The sequence below is a fragment of the Globicephala melas genome, chromosome 10, assembly GCF_963455315.2.
Source record: "Globicephala melas chromosome 10, mGloMel1.2, whole genome shotgun sequence".
In the NCBI taxonomy this organism is placed as follows: Eukaryota; Metazoa; Chordata; class Mammalia; order Artiodactyla; family Delphinidae; genus Globicephala; species Globicephala melas.
Window position 1 is genome coordinate 6,964,251 of NC_083323.1, and position 20,871 is coordinate 6,985,121.

A 20,871-nucleotide genomic window follows, 5' to 3' on the forward strand; every position below is an offset into this window, starting at 1 on the left:
CTGTGCTCCGCAACGGGAGAGGCCACGGCAGTGAGAGGCCCGCGTACTGCAAAAAAAAAAAGAATGCCTGTCAGTGCAGGGGACATGGGTTCGATCCCTGGTCCTGGAAGATCCCACATGCCGTGGAGCAACTAAGCCCGTGCGCCACAACTACTGAGCCTACGCTCTAGAGCCCTCGAACCACAACTACTGGGCCCGTGTGCCACAACTACTGAAGCCCGCGCACCTAGAGCCTGTGCTCTGCAACAGGAGAAGCCACCGCAATGAGAAGCCTGCGCACTGCAACGAAGAATAGCCCCCGCTCTCTGCAACTAGAGAAAGCCCTCATGCAGCAATGAAGACCCAACGCAGCCAAAAATAAATAAATACATTTATTTAAAAAAGTGATCAGCAGCCCTTAGATATTGTTTTAGCCACGTGATTCTTTATTCACGAAATAGCTTATAGGAAGCTCAATATGTAACAGAGATGAAGCCAGAGCTGCTTCTGTTAAATGGTGGGGTGGGGTTTCTGGGCCCTACGTACTCAGCTTCTCCCCTGCCCCTCCCGGTGCCCCTGCGGCATCTCCCCAGGGTTTCGCAGAAGTCAGTTTGAAAAACACTGGCCCAGAGGGTCTCTGATGGCCCTGCAAGTTCTGGGTGTTGATGATACAAGAACCTCCAGGCCTGGGTCTGGGCTTCCTGCCAGTCTCTACACTTCATCACAGTATGGGTCTTACACACAACTATGTTCTATTGCACTACCTATGCGACAAGCACCAACTCACCTGACCCCTCAGCCAACAGTCACCTCCCCAGCAAAGTGTAATGGGGGCCCCCCAGGGAGCCTTAATGCACCTTCATCTGGGCTCCAGCTGCTTCCCATGCTGGCTCTCACCCACTGTGCTGCCTTTGGCTGTTGTTATCTGTCCATCCACCACTGAAACCTCTGTGCCTGGGTCACAGTGTCCAGCACCAGGCCTGGCCCAAGGCAGGCACTCAGCACAGGTTGATTGAATGGGCCTCAGCTCAGCCCCTCCTGGACCATGCTGAGCAGGGTCCAATGTCTTTCCTTGACTCTCTAAGGGTCTCAGTCACCTGGCCCTCGATCAGCTCTCTAGCTTCATCTCCTTCGCTCCTCACCCCACCTGCTTCAGCCACTGGCCTCCTTGCTGCTCCTCAGAAGTGTCAGGAATGCTCCCCACTTGGGGTCTTATCACTTGCTGCTCCTTCTGCCTGAATCCTCTTCTTCACTATATTTATTTAGCATTTTTCTTTTTTTCCATTTTATTATTTTTTTAACATCTTTATTGGAGTATAATTGCTTTACAATGGTGTGTTAGTGTCTGCTGTATAACAAAGTGAATCAGCTGTATGTATAGATATATCCCCATAACCCCTCCCTCTTGCGTCTCCTCCCACCCTCCCTTCTTCACTATATTTAATTGGCTCCTCTCTCACCGCATGCAGACATCTGCCCAAACATCACCTTCTTAGCTAGGCCTCCCCTGACCTAAAGTACCTCCTCCTACCCATCACGTTCTATCCCCTAGCCCACCTTACTTTATTTTCCTAGTACTTACTACTACCTGTCAGGGAGTCCCCTCCATGCCCCGTGCCATGGGGAATCAAAGCACCATCTGTGCTGGGGCAGGGGCTCCCTGAAGCCACGTACTTCCTGCTCTTTCTAAGCAAGGTATAACTAGTTTGGTTCGCAGTGAGAAGGATTTAGGTTAGACAGGAATATGCCTCTTTTCTCCCACATGTCACAGTAATGAACACACTGTGAGATCACGGTCCTACTCCCCCATCACACTGAGTTGGTCAGTAACATCTTATTCATCTGTGTTCCCAGGGTGGGGCATTGGGTCTTCCCTAGGAAATGAATGAATCACTGCTGAGAATAAACAAATGGATGTAAATCGATTCATTCATTCATCAAATATTTCTTGAGCAACTACTATGTACCAGACACTTTTTAAAGTGCTGGACATATAAACTGACAAAATTTTGCCCTCATGTATCTTATGCTCTAGTTCGAGAGACAGACAATGAGCAGATATTATATAACTGTTGGGAGAAGCAATCTGCTGTGGGCTCTGAGTCCCTGCAGGTTCTTGCTGGGCATGCCAAGAAAGCAAGGCTCTGAAAGCTCTTTACCCAGGCCATTTCTAAGGGTTTGTTTTTGTAGCAAGCAACCTTGAGGGTTGGGAAAAGAACAGGAAAAACAAGCAACCGGAAAAAGGACAGGCATGCCTACCACTCACTGTTTTACAGTGTTTGAATTTCTAACCTCTGTGTTCCTCTCCTATAAGGCCATCCACGAGGTGTACAGGCAAACATGATGGGTGGGTCCTTTGCAGGGCTTGCGGGACGTGGGGAAAATGACACAAACAAAGGTAAAGCCACAGCTGCTGCTTTTACCTTGAGTAATAATGTCCTTTGTCCCTTACCCAGGAGTTTCATGTCTTCTGCAGCATCCATGAAAAGGTAACAGACTATTACTAAACAGTAATAAACAGTAACAGTTTATTAGTTTGTAAAATCTCAGGTGCTGCCCAGTTCTAGTCAATATGTGAAGTGCTATTGAGAAAACTGAGCAGAAAAGGGGAGAGAGGGATTATGGGAGGGCTTGCTATTTTAGATAGGGTCGTTAAGAAAGCCCCCTCTGATGAGGTGACATTGCAGCAGAAACCTGAATAAAGTGAGGAAACAAGCCATGTGACTATTTGGGAGGAGAGCATTTCAGCCAGAGGGAACCACAGGGCCAGGGGTCCTAGAGCCGTTTTTAGAGGGAGAAGGGCAGAAGATGAGGCCAGAGAGACTGTCAGGGGCCAGAACCCACAGAGCCTCAAAGGCCCCGTAAGGCATTTGCAATGTACCTGAGCAAGAGGAGAACTATTGATGGGTTTTGACCAGAGAAGTGGCCTGCTCTGATTTCTCTTTTTAAAGGATGACTCCGATTGCTGTGTGGAGAATAGCCAGTAGCCCTGGAGACCAGGGTGGAAGCAGGGAGCCAGTGAGAAGGCTCTTACAGTAGACCTGGTGAGAGAGGAGAGTGGCTTCTCCTGGTGCTGGGGTGGAGGTGGTGAGAAATGGTCGGCTTCTTGCATTTTAAGAATAGAACCCACAGGCTTGCTTACGGATTGATTGTGAGGTGCGGGGAAGAGGAGTCAAGAATGACCCAAGATTTTGTTCTTTGCAGCTGCAAGGACGGAGTCAACTGAGATGGAGAAGATGTGTGAGGGACAGGTTTGGAAGGAATCAAGAGCACCTTGAATGAGCACGAATTAATGAAAATGAATAACTGAATCACTGAATATCTTCTTTCTCCCAGTCGTGAAATAAAAGTCTTGTCCCGCAGGCAGCACCCTATGTGCCTAGAGCCAGCGGTGGAACCTCTCCTCGGAAAAGGCGGTAGTGGTTCCTTTAAGAAGGTCCTGCCCAAGCACTGTCACGTGACCCGCGATTACGCACAAGGGGTGGGCCACTGGGTGGTTTGAAAGCCCGGCGCGCACTGCACGAGCGGCGGTTCGGCCTGTCCCTGGGATGTCGGTGTTGCGGCCGCTGGACAAACTGCCTGGCCTGAACACGGCCACCATCTTGGTAGGCGTCAGCAGCCCAGATTCTCCCGCCCGCCTTTCCTCCCAGGCTGTGCCTCAGCCGCCAGGTCCCCTGCGCTCTCTGAGGTGCTGGCGTGGGCTGTTCTGGCTGGGGTGTGGTGGGCCGGAGAGCCACACTCTGAACCAATCGGAGTAGCCGTCCTTCTGAGGCTGAGGGACGTCCCCACCAATAAGTGCGCAGTTTCTGATTGATGGGGCGGCTGGGCGGGGCGACCGCGCGCAGGGCGGGGTGCCGGCTGTCCAAAACTCTGTTTTCCCGCGTAGAGGGATCGGACCTCCGGGAGAGACGAGGCCTTTCCAGGAAGGGTCCGGGGAGGTAGTGAGTGCTTTCCGGGCAGGACCGGAGAGGGTGCAAACCTCGGGCCCTCTGCCGGAGTCCTCTCGGTAAAAGGGTGCCTCGCGCGCTGGAGCCAGAATCTTGGGTTCGCGGCCGTCCGGGCCCTCCAGCGGGACTGCTGTGTCCAGGTATCAGTCGGTCGCCTTCTCTCTCTGGGCAGCTGGTGGGCACGGAGGATGCTCTTCTGCAGCAGCTGGCCGAAGCGATGCTCAAGGAGGATTGCACATCGGAGCTGAAGGTGTAAGTAGCCTTATGCTGGGGGTGTCCGATCGCTGGCCTGGGCGCAAGGGAGAGCGGGGTTGGCTGTAGGGGGACCACCAGAGAGGCGGGCACAGGTGGAGCCGGTTGACCAACCCCTCAGAGACTCCGTCCTAACGCGTGATCTGTCCCCGTCCAAAGGCCTCCTCCATCACTGTCACACAGTTTTTCTATTTTCCTCTAGCACTTGTCACTATAAGAAGTCGCCATGTTTCTTTACTTGTTTCCAGTCTGCCACCCCTAGGGACCAAGGTCAGCCCCTTGAGGGCAGGGACTTTGACTTTTGCTCATTGGTGAATCCCCAGTGCCTTGAGCAGTACTTGGCACAGAGTACATGCTCAGATAACCCCCAAATTTGGAGAAAAAGTAACTAAAGTATATTTTGTTTTCCTTCTTCTAACTGAGAGGGAGTAGAAACAGCTGCTGGCAGGAGTCAAGTGACTGAATACATGTGGGTGTCATTCTCCCTGATAAAGATTATGTTCCCTTATTCTACCTAGTATGGGGCATTTCCAATTCCCACAGAGGAAACACCCTCTCGATTTGGATCATTCTCCTTCAACGTAATCTTTCCCTCAAAATAAAGATTGTTCATATGTCCATCTGTGCTCTACCTATGTTGCCAGGTTCTTTGGCTATAGAACACCAAACACAATAACCAATAATCTCAAACCCATAGCTCAGAAATTGGAAAGGATAAAAAAAAATTAATTTGGGACTTCCCTGGTGGTCCAGTGGTTGGAACTTTGCGCTTCCGCTGCAGGGGGCACGGTTTTGATCCCTGGTCCAGGATCTAAGATCCTGAATGCCATGGGGCAAGGCCCCCCCCCCAAAAAAAGTCAAAAAAAATAATTTAATTAGCATCAGAGTAAATGGAAAACGTGGATAAAATTGCCTACATTCAGCAAGATGGAAACCATTGGCAAAAAAGAGTCACATGACATGCAAAAAATCTGATGAAGAACCCACTCTGGGGAAAGGGGAAGAAAGCTCCTTTTTGAGTGCTCTGTGCCATTGAGGAATTTAATAGGAACATGAATTTTTTAAAGAAGCGTTCAAAGACCAAATAATAACACAACAGAATGAGAGGAAAAGGGAGGTTGCAGAGCTAAGGACAAAAAAGGTGAAAAATAATACCATATGAAATCTATCTAATAAATACATAGAAACAGCAAGGATCAGAGTAGATGTGGTTAAAGACTTAATTATTTACAAAGAAGAAAGATTTGAGAAAATTACAGCAAAAGTATTTGAAGTGTAGTAGAAGAAGACTTCCCTGGAATGAGTGAAGAGTTGAATTTGTCCATTAAAAAGGGTACATATATCTTGTTCCAGGAAAAATGGACAATTATTTACTTCTGAAGTAAATAATTCTTCAGACTTTTAGGCAGGAGAAGCAAATCACCCATATGGTCATCTGTTCATTCTGTTGTCAAGTATTTTCAGCTCTCTGCATTTGTAGTATTTGGCAGGAACTAGGTTTGACCTTTTGTGGTTATGTGGAGCCACGTGACTAGTTCTGGCCAATGAGTTGTGAGCAAAAATGATTGTCTCTTTATTGCTGAAGCATTTAGTTGCCAGTGAGAGACCTTCCTCAGTACCCTTTGTCTCTCTCATGTTCTAGAGTGGCAACTTCATTAGCTGAGGTCCGAAGTTATGGTTAGAGCAAAATATAAATGTATATAATAATACCATTAATAATAGCAATATAAATTACATTTGTAAGTTTTGTCCAAATGGTAAGGTAGATTATAAGAATGCTAATTTTCTCACTTTTCTTAATAATAGAGAATCAATCCCATATAGGTAGAATGAAAACTGTTAAAAATGATACCAACTTACTCATTTATTCCATAATCTTTTTTTAATTGGGTTCTTTGAGGAAATAACTTCTTGTGATTAAAAAATAATTTATCCAAAGTTCATCTTTTTTTTCAGTTCTACTTTAGTTATTTTGCTTCCACTAAATTCAGATAAAATTAATACTATTATCCTATTTTTATTTATTTTTATTTTTTATTTTTTGGCCGCACCATGCCCCTTGCGGGTTCTTAGTTCCACGACCAGGGATTGAACCTGGGCCACGGCAGTGAAAGCGCTACATGCTAACCACTGGACTGCCAGGGAACTCCCTCCTATTTTTCGATTACATCTACTGTATTCTAGTGTCTGAATGTGTATACATTATGTACATGGAGAGATGTTTAGAAAAATGTTCTAACGTTAATAGTAGTTATTTCTAGGTAACTGAACTTTTAGGATTATGTGTTTCTTTTTTAACTTTTGTGTTTTGTATACTTTTTGGTATTCTTAAATTATAAGCTGAGGGGTGGGGGGCAGATGAGTAATAGTCATATGTGGAAATGGGCAGAAGTAGAGGATTCAAAAAAACCCTTCAGGTGGGTATTTGACAATCTGAGACTAAGTCCAGACAAGAATGATGAGGGTGACTTACCCAAGGTCACATAGCTGATAATTGGCAGACCTGGGATTTGGGGCCACTTCTGTCTTACTCCAAAGAGCTTCAATCTTAACACCTGAACTTCACAGTCCAACACCCTCCCCCGCTTCTGAGCCTGGTCTCCCTCCCAGCATGCAGTGTAGATGTCTAGCCTCATGCCATCTTATATCCAAAACTCCCTCTTGCCAAGGCAGTTACTAAACTTTCTGGCAGGGAGAGTAGAGCAGGAGTCATCTGGATAGGACCAGCTCTGCCCTGCCCCTGTGCTCACCTGAAAAGTCTTGCTTCAGGTGAATAGGAGAGGAGCTCTTGACAGCCTCTTCCCTGTGACGGGCGGCATGTGAACAGTCATTGTGATGTGGGTACGTATTTAGTCCTGCAATTTCTTGTTTTTCAGCCACTTGGCAAAGTCCCTCCCTCTGCCCTCCAATGTGAATCGCCCCCGAATTGACTTGATTGTGTTCGTGGTCAACCTTCACAGCAAACACAGGTGAGAGCCAGAGGATGGGGGCTGCCGGGCTCAGGTAGACCTGGCGCGGGGATGTGCTGGGACAGTGGCCTCACTTGTGATGGGAAGGAGAGGAGACAGGGAGAGGCTGCCTGGGGTTAACTTAGACGGTGAGGAGCGGGGAGCCAGTGGCCAATGCAAGATGTTTAAAAGACACTGATAAATGCCAGCAGTGTCATCTGTCATTTGGCTCTCTGAGGCCTACTGTGTATCCCTGACAGCAGGCACAGACATGAATGAAACAGACCCTGTCCTCAAGGTCCATTAGGGGAGGAGGCTAGACTTTTGAACAGACAGTTACAGTACCTGCGATGGGTACTGTAAAAAGAAGGAAGCAGGGGCCTGTGAGAGCCCAAACAAGACCTCTGACTCCCAGGACTTAGGTCAGGCTAGACTTCCCGGTGGAGGTGACATTTAAGTAGACACCTGAGAGATGACAAGAAATTAGCCAGGGAAAGAGAAAGTGAGCAGAATGTTCCAGGTGGAGGGTTAATGCAAAGGGCAGGAGGAGTGTAGTGTGTTCGGAGGACTGTCGAGGCCTGGGCAGCATCAGAGCCAGTCTAGCGCAGGGCCGTGGCAGTGGCAGCATGGGTGGTGTTGATGCTGGTGGCCTGATCCGGTCTCCCTATGGTGCTGGCAACCCTGGGGACAGGACTGCAGCCAGCCTAGGGAGTACAGAAGAAAGGTCTGCCCTCTCCCTCCTGGGTGACAGCAGGCTAAGAGCAGGACACAGTGTCCAGCACAGAAACCAAGGCAGATACCTGGGCCTGTGGTAGGGATCAAGGGAAGGATGTGGTGGAAACACCTGGGAATCCAGTGGCATAGAGACACCAGATACCTGTAGCATCAGGACCAAGTCCAGACCGCACTACCTGACCGGTTGGAACCAGTCAGTGGTGACTTAGGCCCAGGTGGGGCTGAGATCTGCCGTGGTTGCCAGAAGGCCCTGGCTCAGCAGATCTGTTGCTCTTTGGGTGAGATCTCTCTGTTCACCAGAAGGGACACTGGCCCAAGTCTTTGGAGAGATCCTGCTTCACAGCCACACTTAGGGGCAGGGCCGCTGTTGCTGTTGGCCTCAGGCTGTGTTCATTCAGCCTGAAGCCTGACCTTTGAGATGGCTTTTTGGCCAGGAGACCACAGGTTCCTTCATCACTCCCTGGACACGAGTGAATGAAAGCCTCAACCCAGAAGGTCAGGGTGCCGTTGCTTAGAGGAAAAGAGTGTTTTCATATGATTGATATGACTTAAAATCACTGTAATCTTAATGCAAAGCAATTCAGCAATACTTATCTACACTTAAAAAAGACACATACTGTGACCCAGCCATTCCACTTCTAGCATCTGTCCTACAGAAACGTTTGCTTGGATGTGTAAGGACCTGTGGGAAAGAAAATTCATGCAGCATCTTTCGTAACGGTGAACAAGAGGAGACCGTTTAAATGTCCATCACAGGGAAAGTAGTTTGTGGTACTGTGTGGTCATTCCAAAGAATGTAACAGAGTTGTCGAACCCAGTTAGACCCAACTGGATGCTGGTACCTATCACTGTCTGTATTTGCATATGAAAAATATTCCAGAAGAATTACACCCCCAACTGTCAGCAACAGTATCTCTGGGGAGTTGAAACGGAAGGTGGTGCTGGAGACGGGGACTTCTACTTTTTACTTATACACCCGTATTTACTGTTTGATTATATTACGAACTTGAGTCACTTTGTAATTAAAAGTAGTTTGGGAAATTCCCTGGCAGTCCAGTGGTTAGGACTCCTCGCTCTCACTGCCGAGGGCCCACGTTCATCCCTGGTCGGGGAGCTAAGATCTCACAAACCGTGTGGAGTAGCCAAAAACAGAACTACCATCTGACCCAGCAATGCCACTACTGGGCATATACCCTGAGGAAACCATAACTCAAAAAGAGACATGTACCACAGTGTTCATTGCAGCACTGTTTACAATAGCCAGGTCATGGAAGCAACCTAAATGCCCATCGACAGATGAATGGATAAAGAAGATGTGGCACATATATACAATGGAATATTATTCAGTATAAAAGGGGACGAAATTGGGTCATTTGTGGAGACGTGGATGAGTCTAGAGACTGTCATACAGAGTGAAGTAAGTCAGAGAGAAACAAATATTGTATATTAACACATATATGTGGAATCTAGAAAAATGGTACAGATGAACCGATTTGCAGGGCAGAAATAGAGACACAAATGTAGAGAACAGACGTATGGACTCTAAGGGGGAAAAGTGCCGGGGTGGGAGGGGGGTGGTGGGATGTATTGGGAGATTGGGATTGACATGTATACACTGATGTGTATAAAATGGATGATTAATAAGAACCTGCTGTATAAAAAAATAAATAAAATTAAATTTTTTAAAAAATGTAGGGTTTCCCTGGTGGTGCAGCGGTTGAGAGTCCGCCTGCTGATGCAGGGGACACAGGTTCGTGCCCCGGTCCGGGAAGATCCCACATGCCGTGGAGCGGCTGGGCCCGTGAGCCATGGCCGCTGAGCCTGCGTGTCTGGAGCCTGTGCTCCGCAATGGGAGAGGCCACAACAGTGAGAGGCCCGCGTACCGCAAAAAAAAAAAAAAGTGTAGTTTAAAGATATGAAAGGACAAAGTATTCCTCTAGGGCTGTTTCCTGTCACCCTCCTCTCGTTCTCTGGCCTCTCTGGCAGCAGAGGCGGGGCGGCTTCTGCTTTCTCTGTTGTGAGGTTTGTCCTCTGCTTTGTCCTCTCGCCCTGGCCACTGCAGCCTCCGGAATGTTGAGGAGTCCCTGCACCATGTGGACGCCACCTTCTTCCTGGGGAAGGTGAGCTTCCTCGCCACAGGCGGTAAGTGCATCCCTCCCCCGCCGCTCACCCCCTCCCTCGCCAACCCAGGGCAGGCTGCGGCTGGGCCTGTGGTGGACTCCTTGCAAAGGCAGCCTGGGTGATGGAAAACACATGCATTTTGGAATCTGATGTTGTCAGTCTTTATAAAGCAAATCTGAGCTGATCCGTCTGCCAAGTTAATTCCGCTGAGATAACGGCTTAGAGGTGCCTAGTGGCTCTCTGTGGCTTTCAGAGTAAAATCCAAACTCCTGTAAAGGCACAAAGTATTTTGCAGTTTGGCCCCTGCTTCCTGTCTTATTTCCTATTACTCTTCCCCTCTTTGGCTCAGCTTATAGTTCTCTGAAACTTGGTAATATCAACAGTGGAAATAATAATAGCTACCCTACATCGAGCACTCACAATAGACCAGACACTGTCCTAAGTGCTTTGTTTCTATATTACTTAATCTTCACGACAGGTACTACTGTAGTAGGTACTATTTTCTCTGTTTTGCAGCAGAGGAAACTGTGGTCACGAGGTTAGGTAACTTGCCCAAGTCCCCGCAGCTGAGCAGTGGTAGAGCAGAGATTCACACGTAGAGAGTCATATTCCAGAGCCCATGCCTTTAATGATTGTACCATGTGGCTTCTCTCAAATACTCTTTCCTCTTCTTTATCTCGCTAACCCCTATTTTCTGCCTCCTGGGGGACCTGACCAGCCCTGCAGTCTGGGCCCTCAGGGTATCCATCCCACACATGCCTCTGTCAGAGACTCCTAACCCTTCTACCTACACTGACGGTGTGCCTGCCCCACCAGCTACACTGCGAGCTCCTTGCAGGAACGGCCTGGCGCAGATGATTCTCATTAAGCACTGGTGGCTAAATGGACACCAGGTCACTTCTGTGTGTTCGTTCATTGAATCTCGATAGTAACTCAGCAGGGTAGGGGTCGTTACTATCCTCATTTCACAGATGAGGAAATTCGTGTTTTTATTGAGGACTCTCTCCAAGCCCCTTCAGCCTATTTTCTGATTTGATGATCTTGACTGCCCTGAAAGGAAGGTAGAACAGGCTTGTCACCCCACTGACTAGTAAGAAACGGAGGCCCAGAGAGGGGAAATGAACTACTTGGCCCAGTGCTTCCTAGATCACAGTCATGAAGGTAGAGATTACAGGCCGTGGCTTCTTTGCAGCTGGGCGGGAGAGCCACTGCAGCATTCACCGGAACACCGTCATGCAGCTGGCCCACACCTACCGGAGCCCCCTGCTCTTCTGCGACCTGGAGGTGAGGACCCCAAGCACGCGGGTTGAGGGGTGGGGCAGTCAGCACACAGTGGCCGTGGCAGGGATGCTCCTTGGAGGCTCGCTGAGTACCCTGGTGAAGGGGGTCCTGATATGGAGACAAGATCCTCATTTGAATCCTGGCTCTTCTGCTCGCCGTCCTTGGGTGGGTCACCGTAAGCCTTGGGTGGGTCACTGAAAGCCTTGGGTTCGCACATGTGAAGTAGGGTGGTGCTCCGTGTACATCTTGAGCTCTGCTCATACACCAGGCGCCATCACCTCTTGCTTTTGCGTCATTCTCTCTACTCGTAACTAAGTCTTGTGTGTGTACCTGTGGGTCCATGTTAATATCTCACTTCCCTGCTGGGGTTAAGTGCTGTGAGGCCAGGCATCTTGTCTGCCTCATTAACCAGCAGTGAAGGTGCCCAGTGTCCCCCTTACATCCCTGGATTGCAGACCTTGTCTGGTCCCAGCCTGGGGCAGGGGGTCTAGCAGGCAGCAGAAGGGGAGGCTGGGTAGGTGGGCAGGTGCTTGGATGGATACATGTGATATTAGTTCTGCCCTGACTTGCTTGTGTGGGTGTTTCTCACGAGGTGAATGCTCATTGTGGGGTCAGCACAGCAGATTTCTATTTTGCTGTTGAATTTTGCTCTTCAGCCTCTCTTTGTGTGGTACGGAACCTGATGACTTTTTGCTAAAGGGTCCTCAGCAGGAGTTGATGCTGCTGCCTCTGGGCTCCCAGGGCCTGGGCTGCCCCACCCGCACGCCAGGCCTGCTCAGTTGGTTTTGAGATTCGTTTTAAAGATTTGTGTTTCTGCTCTGTTCTGGGTCTTGCACCTGTTCCCAAAAGCAAAGTGATGTCGTAAGAGGGAACTGAGTCAGTATGTGGTCCCTCATCACCAAGGGTTCTTACTCTGGGGTCTGTGGACCCCTCTGGTCGGAAGGGAGAACAATTCAGGGGATTTGCGGACCTGGACGAGGAAAAAAAATTACTTCTTGTTTTCAGTAACTTCTAAAAGAAATTTATCATTGTGAATGTAGGCAAGAGATGTCAGTAGTATTAGCAGAACCTGTGACTGTTAGCAATAGAAGCGGCGGGACGTTGCCATGTCCCATGGGGATTGGGGCAGCTCTCATTACTACTCCGACACTGCAGAAGTCATTAGACCTGCCCTAGATCTCATTCGGCGCATCGGTTAAGATGTACAAATTTGTGTTTCACATTTGATGACTATTTTAAGAACCCCGACTAGACCGATGCTCCGATCTCACAGGTAGGACCTGAGGCCCGGGGCACCCCTGAGGAGCCTGTCCCTGCAGGCTTTCCTCACAACAGGAGAGGCGAGACGTGCTCACAGTCACACAGCTAGGAAGTCAGCGGAAGAGCCAGGTTGGCGTGCAGCTGTCCCTTTCCTGTCTTAGCGGGCTGACTGTGTGGCTTTGAACAAGTCGACCCACCCCCAACACACGCACACACACGCACACGCACACGCACACGCACACAGCCTGCCTTCTCTTGGCGCTGAAGGGGAATCGCCATCTTTGCTCCACGGCAGAGGTGCGCGTGGTGCTGCAGTTCTGTGTGTGGCCATGAGGTGGCAGGCTGTAGCAGGTCCTGGGTTGTCCTCTAGCCTGAGAACTTCTCTCAAAAAAAGGTCTGGGGGAAAAAAAAAAAAAAAAAAAGGTCTGGGGCCGACTTTCTATTTCCAGCCAGCAGCAGCCCTGCTGAGAACCTAGACCTGGCATTCTCTCACACAAAGCACCCAGTGTCTGGACGGTCAACACTCCTCGTACCGCTGTCGTCCCGTTCGGGGCACCCTCCTCCGCTTAATCGACTTGGAGCCTCACCGTATTCTGAGGCCTTTGCGTGGCAGGAATTATTAGCCCCGTTTTACATACGAGGAAACACCCAGGGAGGTGTGGGATTCGCCCAGTGAAATCATTTCCCAGCTCCGCTGATCGGGCCCTGTGCTGGTCCCTGAGAACACAAATGCCTCAGATATTGGCCCTGCCTCTCAGAGGCAAGCAAAATAGACCGACATGTAACATACGCAGCAGGAGAAGGATTTGCAGAGCTTTGGAAGCCTGGCAGTGGAATTCAGCCATTCCTTCCTGTAGGTGACGGGGCGTCATGATAGGGTCAGAAGTGGGATTTGCGGGCCACGTCTCTGGAGTATGATGTGTGGATGGGAGGAGGCCTGGCCACAGGCAGGAGGCCTCGGGACGAGGCTGCTGCGGGAAGCGGACTGTGGAGTCCAAGTGAGAGCAGCAGCAGTTTGGAGGGACAGTTCAGAGGCAGAGGCCACAGAGCTCAGAGGACTTATTCAGCAAGTATTTCTGGACTTCCCTGGTGGTGCAGTGGTTAAGACTCTGCCTGCCAATGCAGGGGACACAGGTTCGAGCCCTGGTCCGGGAGGATCTCACATGCCACAGAGCAACTAAGCCCATGTACCACAACTACTGAGCCTGCACTCTAGAGCCCGCGAGCCACAACTACTGAAGCCCGCGTGCCACAACTACTGAAGCCCACGAGCCACAACTACTGAAGCCCACATGCCTAGAGCCCATGCTTTTCAACAAGAGAAGCCACCACAATGAGAAGCCCACGCACCGCAACGAAGAGTAGCCCCCGCTCGCCACAACTAGAGAAAGCCCGCGCGTAGCAACGAAGACCCAATGCAGCCAAAATAAATACATTAATTAAAAAAATAATAAAACAAGTATTTCTTACATAACCGACAGTGCGCCGAGCATTGTTCTAGGCACTAGGGAAGCAGCATAGAGCCAGAACAGTTTTAAAACTCCCAATTCTGTTCTAGTGGAGGAAACAAAGTGAGGAAGTAGAACGTATGGCGTGTTAGAGAATGGATGTGACCTGTCAGGTGGTGGTAAAGTGGCAAGATTTACATAGGGGTTGAAGGGGCTCACTAAAAAAAATGACCTGTAAGTAAAGACTTGAAGGAAGGCGCCGTGGGGTCTCCTGGTGGAAAGGCCCACTAGGTTGGAGAAACAGCAAGTGCAAAGGCCCTGAGTTTGGAACTTGCCTGCTATGTTCAAGGTCCACAGGGAGGCATGGGTGGCTGGAGCAGAGCTGTGAGAGACGAGTCAGAGTGACCGTGGGGCTTTGTGGGTCGTAGGACAGGTGGTGGCTTTCACTCTGAGTTAGACTGGAGCAATGGAAAGTGTGGGGCTGGGCAGGGGGAACACAGCCTGACTCGGGTTTTAAGTGGGTCCCTGCAACTGTTGGGAGGAGAGTGGACTGAAGGGAGACAGGGGCAGAAAGAAGGAGATGGGCCTGGGGACTGTGTCTGGAAGAGTTAAGAGTGGCCTGGGCTCAGTGGTGTCTGGGGAAGAGGGAGATGAGATGGTCTGTGATGCTGGGTGTTTCCAGGGCGGGGCCGACAGATGTGCTGATGGCCTGGATGTGAGACAGGAGAGGAAGAAGAGTCAAGGTCGACTCTGGAATTTTCAGCCTGAGCAACTGGAAGGATGGGGTTGCCTGTGGCTGAGATGGGGGGCGACTGCAGTTTGGGGGGACTCCCAGGAACTCCGTCTTAGACACACTAAGACTGAGGAGTCTGTTAGATGTCTACACAGAAACCAAGCAGGCAGCGGCACGTGTGTCTAACATTCAGAGGAAAGGTCTGGAGATGCAGTTTGAGCATCCTCAGCAATTAGATGGTTTGAAGGTCACAGAGCTGGATGAGATCACCTGGGGACCGAGTGTGGGGGAAAGAGATGCAAAGGCCAAGCCCTGGGACCCCCAGCAGTTAGATGTCACACAGAGGAGGGAGCAGCCTATGGGGTGAGAGGAGAAGCCCCGGAGGGTGGGGTCCTGGGAGCCAGGTGGAAAAGACTTGTCAAGGGGAGGGAGCAGCTGCGTCAGATTCTGCTGAGAGGAGACTCAGTGCGGATGAGGCCATGTGATGAGGACTGACGTCGCCTCTGGATTTAAAACCCAGGATGTCGTGGGTGGCAAATGGTGGAGGACGTGGGGATGCCTGATCACTAGCTTGGGTGACTGGGTGGATGGTGGCGCCCTTTCCCCAGTTAGAGAGGGAAGAGGGGAAGGGGGAGATGCTTCTGAGGCCACCTGTTGGTCAGGGGAGAACATCTGAGCATCACTGTTTATTCCTCAACATTTCTAATGAGCACCTCATCTGCCCACGCCACCTGATGCCAGGCCCTAGGACAGTCTTGTCACCCCTGCCTAATCCCATGGCTCCTCTGGGCCCGCCAGCCCTTCAGAGGCCCTGATATAGGAACCGTCTGTTGACAGTGCCTCCCTGTCCTCGGAAAGGGCCACTCTCTACCCACCCCTCCTTTCTACCCCTGTGAGCGTCTTTCTCAGACAGATCCCAGGTTGGGAAGCCTTTGGGGCCTACTGTACCCCAGCGTTGGTTGGGACTAGCCCTGGTTCAGATGCCAGCTCTGCAGGCACTAACTGTGTGCCTCTGGACAGTTGGCCTAACCTCGCCAGCCCAGCTTGCGGGGCCTTCATTTCTTCTGGAGCAAGGGTCATTGTCTCTGGTATCCCTGGAGGGTGTTTGAAGGATTCGGTAAACTAAGGTGGTTGGAAACGGCTCGGCGAGGTGTGGCGCGGACAAGGGCGTGGCCATGCTGGGCAGCGGTGCCCTGAGCTGTCCCCACATCTCAGCACCCCGCTCCCCCGGGCAGCCCGCGGAGCTGCTCCACGTGAGAGGAGCAGGCCCCTCACCGCTGTTCTCTGCTCTTCCTCTGCAGATAGAAGACTTTCGAGCCACCATGGCGCAGCGCCTGGTCCGCATGCTGCAGATCTGCGCCGGCCATGTGCCCAGCGTCTCGGCCCTGAACCTGCTGTCCCTGCTGCAGAGCTCTGAGAACCCCTCCCTGGAGGACCTGTGAGGGCCACCAGCCCCCGGGCTGCCCCTCCCCAGGGCTTGGTGCCCGGCTCAGTAAACAGTCACTGTTGCTGGGGGCTTGACAGGCCGGGGTCAGCAGGCAGTTGCCTCAGGGCCCAAAGTCCTCGAGCTCCAGCAGCACGTGCTGGGGGCAGGGGGTGGGGAGGGAGCCCAGCTGGTGGGACTGCAGCCCCCCTCCCCCTCCCACGCTCACTCCAGCAGAGCCCCAGGTCTTCGTCCATCTGACGTGTTCTCTCTCCACTTAAGACTTCAACCGAACAAAGGGTCCGTGGCTAAAAAAAGATTGAAAATCACTAGTCTCGTCCACCACTCTGATTTTGCAGATGAGCAAACTGACTCAGAACAATTAGGAGTCGGGTAGGGGGAGCTTGGACTCTGTGAGCCCAGTCTGACTCTGCATCCTGGCCTTGCCATGCCTGGTTATAGGACCTGGTTGTTGCCTCCTGGGGCCTCAGTTTTCCCAGGTGTGAAATGGAGATTGTTCTCCCTACCCTGTTGCGTTGTGAGGATTGTGTGACGTGGTGGAGGTGAAGTGCTTGAGGTTGTATGACTCTTGCGCTTGTCTGAGCGCCTGCTGTATTTCATAATAAACGTGTTGATGCTTACACAGTGCCAGGTGAGCACTCGATGAACAGTTATTTGAACGATTATTTGAAATCACACAGAGCTAAGTTCAAAACCTGGTGCACATCCAGGAATTACACTGTGAAGTCTTAAGGTTGTGCGAATTCAGTGAGAGAATCTGAGGGCTGCTTTCTGGGTTGGCAGCAAGAGATTGTGCCATGACCATTGCTTTCCTTCTCCTTTGGGTCTCATTAGAATTTGTGGAAGTGCCGGGATTAGAATCCAGAAACCCTGGCAGCCAGATCTGGGCTCCGGCTGCTCCCCCGTGGCCGGCTGGGCATGCATGTGAGAGCTTGGGGGTGAAGAGGAGGCCTGGGGGGAGAGGCCTCAGGAGGAGAGCCAGGTCTTGGCTACCTTGGAGCGTGACAGCGCCCTCCCAACCCCGCCCCCCCTGCTTGTGCCCCGGCCTGTCCTCCATCCTCAGGCCTCAGGACCGACCGGCCCTGCTTGATGCCTTGGACGGTGCCAGCACTGCAGGGCCTCTGCTTTGACGTCACCATGGCAGCCGCAGCTCACGCTCTCCACCGAAGGATGGGCCAACCTGAAACTCGGTGCAGGCGTCATAAGGGTAGGGCCCACCTTTCTCCTCTCCTTGGGTTCCTTCCAGACCTGGCCCAGCGCCCAACCCCTCATGCGTGCTTGGTAAGGTTTGCAGATGCCTGGCTGTCTTCCAGGGAGCCCCCTCAGCCCACCGAGAACCTCAGCTGCCAGCTGTGGAGACTCGGTTCAGGTCCCAGACGTCACCCACCCGACGTCGCAGAGCTTCACACTTCACAGAGCCCTTCTCACACAGTCGCTCCTGCCACCCTCCCCGCAGACCTGTGAGGTTGACAGTGTTTCCCCATTTCAGTTAATGAAACTGAGACTGTTGTCATCAGAGGCTTATCCACAGTCGCACAGCTAATCGGAGGCAGAGACGACCTCTGGCCCCAATTCTCTGCTTTTTCTCTCTGGTTGTTCTCTTAGGCACCTAATCGTTGAACAAAGGTTTGGGCATCTCTGCTGGGCAGGCCCTGAGCTGAGAACACAGAAATGGTGGACACACAGGCCTTGAGCCAGAGAAAGCAGCCGTTTGGAAGGGCAGTCTCCTATTAGCACAGGGGGAGGCTTCACAGAGGGGAGGGCGGAGAGCAGGCCAGGGGCCCGGCCCACCGCAGGAGGAGGATGGTGCAAGCCTCGGGCTCCAGCAGGCCTGGGGCACAAGGATCGCCCAAGGACTCGCAGCATCTGGGAAGGGAAGCCAGCTTCTGTGCTGAGGTTGGAGTGGGTCTGGCTTGAAGGAGGAGGCTGGCAGTAAAGGTGGGCAGTGAATCCGCGGGGATGGGCTGGATCAGCAGAGGTCCAGGAGGCCAGCCTTCCAGAAGGACCCTCGGCTCCTAGAAAACCGGCATTGTCTTCAGCCCCTCAGGAGCCTGGGCCACAAAGGGCAGGGCTTTGCAGGGCTGCGGTGGGTGGAGGGGGCGGGGGGGGCGGGGAGGAGGCCTTTGGGGGATGGAGGCCTTTGGGGGATGGAGCGTGGTGTCCAAGCAGGAGAGTGCAGCGGTGTGGCACAGTCTGCCTGCCTCTTCTGGGCTAGTCATTTTGCCTGGAGACAGGTGGGCTCCTCCCCATACACCCGCCCCCACCCCCAGCCAGCATGAGGCACTCTCTCGCTCTCTGGTCCCTATGCCACGTTTTCTTCGCCACCTGGTACCATTTAATGAGAAATGGCGTGGCATCACGTTCTCCAGCCGAGGATCTGGGAGCCTTCCAAGTGCTGAGGGAGCGTGACGCTGTCACTGCTGTCAGCTCCAGCGAGCTTGGCGTGGGGCCCTGGAACCCAGAGGCCGCCTCTGCCTCACAGCAGAGCTGACCAACCCCTAAACGGCTGCCGGCCACCCTCAGGCCCACTGCCCCCAGCCGGGGAGTAGGGGCCAGCAACATTGTCCAGGAGACAGTTTGACTGAGGGAGGTGACGGAAGACCAGTCTTTATGCCCCCGTGGTGCCCAGAATTGGCGCTTGGTGCTGTGGAGAGAGACGGGAGAGGCTGCACTTGGCTTCTTACTGATCTCCCCATCTCAGGCAGGTCACTTAGCCTCGATGTGCCTCAGTTTCCTCATCTGTAGAATGGGGTCAGGCTAATTGATGCCTTTCTTCCAGCCGGTTGTGAGGACTGAGAATCAGAAGCTGTTATCTTAAACATAAAACTCCAAGCAAATGGAAGACTTCTGGGGCTGGCCATGGTCACAGGGTGATCACGTTTGAGGCAGTTATTGAGGGTTGGCATGGACCCCTGGGCAGCAGGTCCGAGTGGGTGGGCAGCCCAAGGCTCCCGGAAGGGATGCCCTTCTGCTGGGCCTGGGAGCTGCCTGGTCCAGGCTCTCTGAGAGCACAGAGGAGGGAGTGAGACGTTTGGGCCCCCGCCGTGTGGATGAGGCATCCAGGCTGTCAGAGGGGCTGGGCTTGTTCAGGGTCACAGGTTCTTTTGTGTCCTCAGGCCACCTGGTTGTGGGCAGCCCTGGAGCCCAGGCCCAAGGAGCTCACATTCTCCGTAGGAGGCAGCCCAGACCCAAGCATTCAGGCCCGGGTCTGCCCAGGAGGCAGGGCCTCCCTGCAGGGAGGGGGCTCCGCAGCATGGCACCTGTGTCTCCACCCCTCAGCGAGCAGAGGCAGGGGCAGCCTGGCCACAGAGAGGAAGTGATGCAGTGGGAAAGGACCTGGCCTCTGAGTCCCATTGACTTGGGGTCTGCGGCCAACCTGCAGTGTGACCTGGGGTGGCTTACTTCCCATCCCTGAGCCCCACGGCCTGCTGAGGTTCTCCTGAGCTCAGAGAAACTCAAGTGCCTGACACCGCAGCTGCCCCATGCTCACCCTCCAGCCCTCCACAGACGGTGGCCCCGAGGGTTGGGTGGTTGGGTGCAGGGATGCGGTGGGCAAGGTGAGCGCAGGAGGTTCTTGAGGTCAAGGCCCCCTCACACCTGGTGCCAGGCCAGCACAAAGGGACCCTTTCCAGAAGGTGTCTGCTGACTGAAACACTGCCCCCACCCCAGCCTGCCATCCGTCAGTCTCCCCTGGGGCTATGCAGAGAATCATTGTGAAAGGACTTCTCACAGACACTTGGAGAGGCTGAGGGAGACAGTGTGGTGGGCTCTGCACATCCCAAATCTGTGAGTCCTGATTGAGTGTGACCCTATGGACGGGGGGTCCCTGACCGGCTCTGGGAGGGAGAGGGGGTGGGCAATGCCCAGGGCCCCTGGCCTGGGCAGGAGGCAGCCTTCCCTGGGGGGTTCTGGGAGCTAGCATTTGGTGGAGGCTTGGTCTGACTGCATAACAGCCCTGCCAGGCCAGGCTCAGAGGGGTTGCCCAGCACTTGGTCCTCTTCTGTGCCAGACCTGACCCTACCCCCCCAGTGTCATCGACCCCCAGATGTTGTATCGTGGGAGCGGCGGGGTGGGAGAGCTCAGGGGCCGAGGGGCTGCCTGGCTCATCCCTTTTCCTTCTGAGCTTGCTCTGTTCTTTGCAAAGTAACAATCACAATTCCACCTCCCCCCACAGGATTGAGGCAAGGGATTCAGGTGACACGCAGGGCACAGGGCCAAGCAGGTGGTGAGCGTGCACGCTGCCGGTCCCTGGGCCTTGCCTGCTCCTCCCCAGACATCTTCCGGGGTCACTCGCACCTCTGTCCCCCTGTTCCGAGGTCTCACCGGGCCTTTCCCAAGTCTCTGGCCCTCCCTGCCACCCTTCAGTCCTGAAGTTTTCTCCCCAGCACTTCTCACCTCCTCATCCACTGTATGGTTTTACTGTTAGCGTTTTGTCTCTGTGGTTCCCTGCTGTCTCCCCAGAACCTAGAACAGTGCCTGACTCGTAGCAGGTCTCAGTAAGTACCTGGTGTCTGCACACGGAGTCGGCCTGTGCGTCACAGGGGCCAAAAGCCCCCAGGAGGCCCCGAACCAGCGGCCTTGTCCCTCCTGTGTGGTGCCCCGAATGGTGCCTGCAGAGGGATGACCGCTGGGGAGTTCCCTGCTCCTCTCCCCCCCCACCCTAGCCTCACTGCCTCTGTCTACCTTACACACCTGCAGGCCTGGCCCCAGGAGGTGGGGACTC

At 52.7% G+C, this 20,871-nt stretch overlaps 1 protein-coding gene across 1 annotated transcript; it reads left to right on the top strand.

Moving 5' to 3' along the window:
* Window positions 1-3,468: 3,468 nt before the first annotated feature.
* On the top strand, window positions 3,469-16,769 carry CENPM (centromere protein M). Its single transcript, XM_030855785.2, has 6 exons — window positions 3,469-3,584; window positions 4,099-4,178; window positions 7,055-7,147; window positions 9,924-10,003; window positions 11,175-11,266; window positions 16,006-16,769. The coding sequence occupies exons 1-6, from the start codon at window positions 3,528-3,530 to the stop codon at window positions 16,144-16,146; spliced, it is 543 nt and encodes a 180-aa protein (XP_030711645.1). The 5' UTR covers window positions 3,469-3,527; the 3' UTR covers window positions 16,147-16,769.
* The last annotated feature ends 4,102 nt before the right edge of the window (window positions 16,770-20,871 follow it).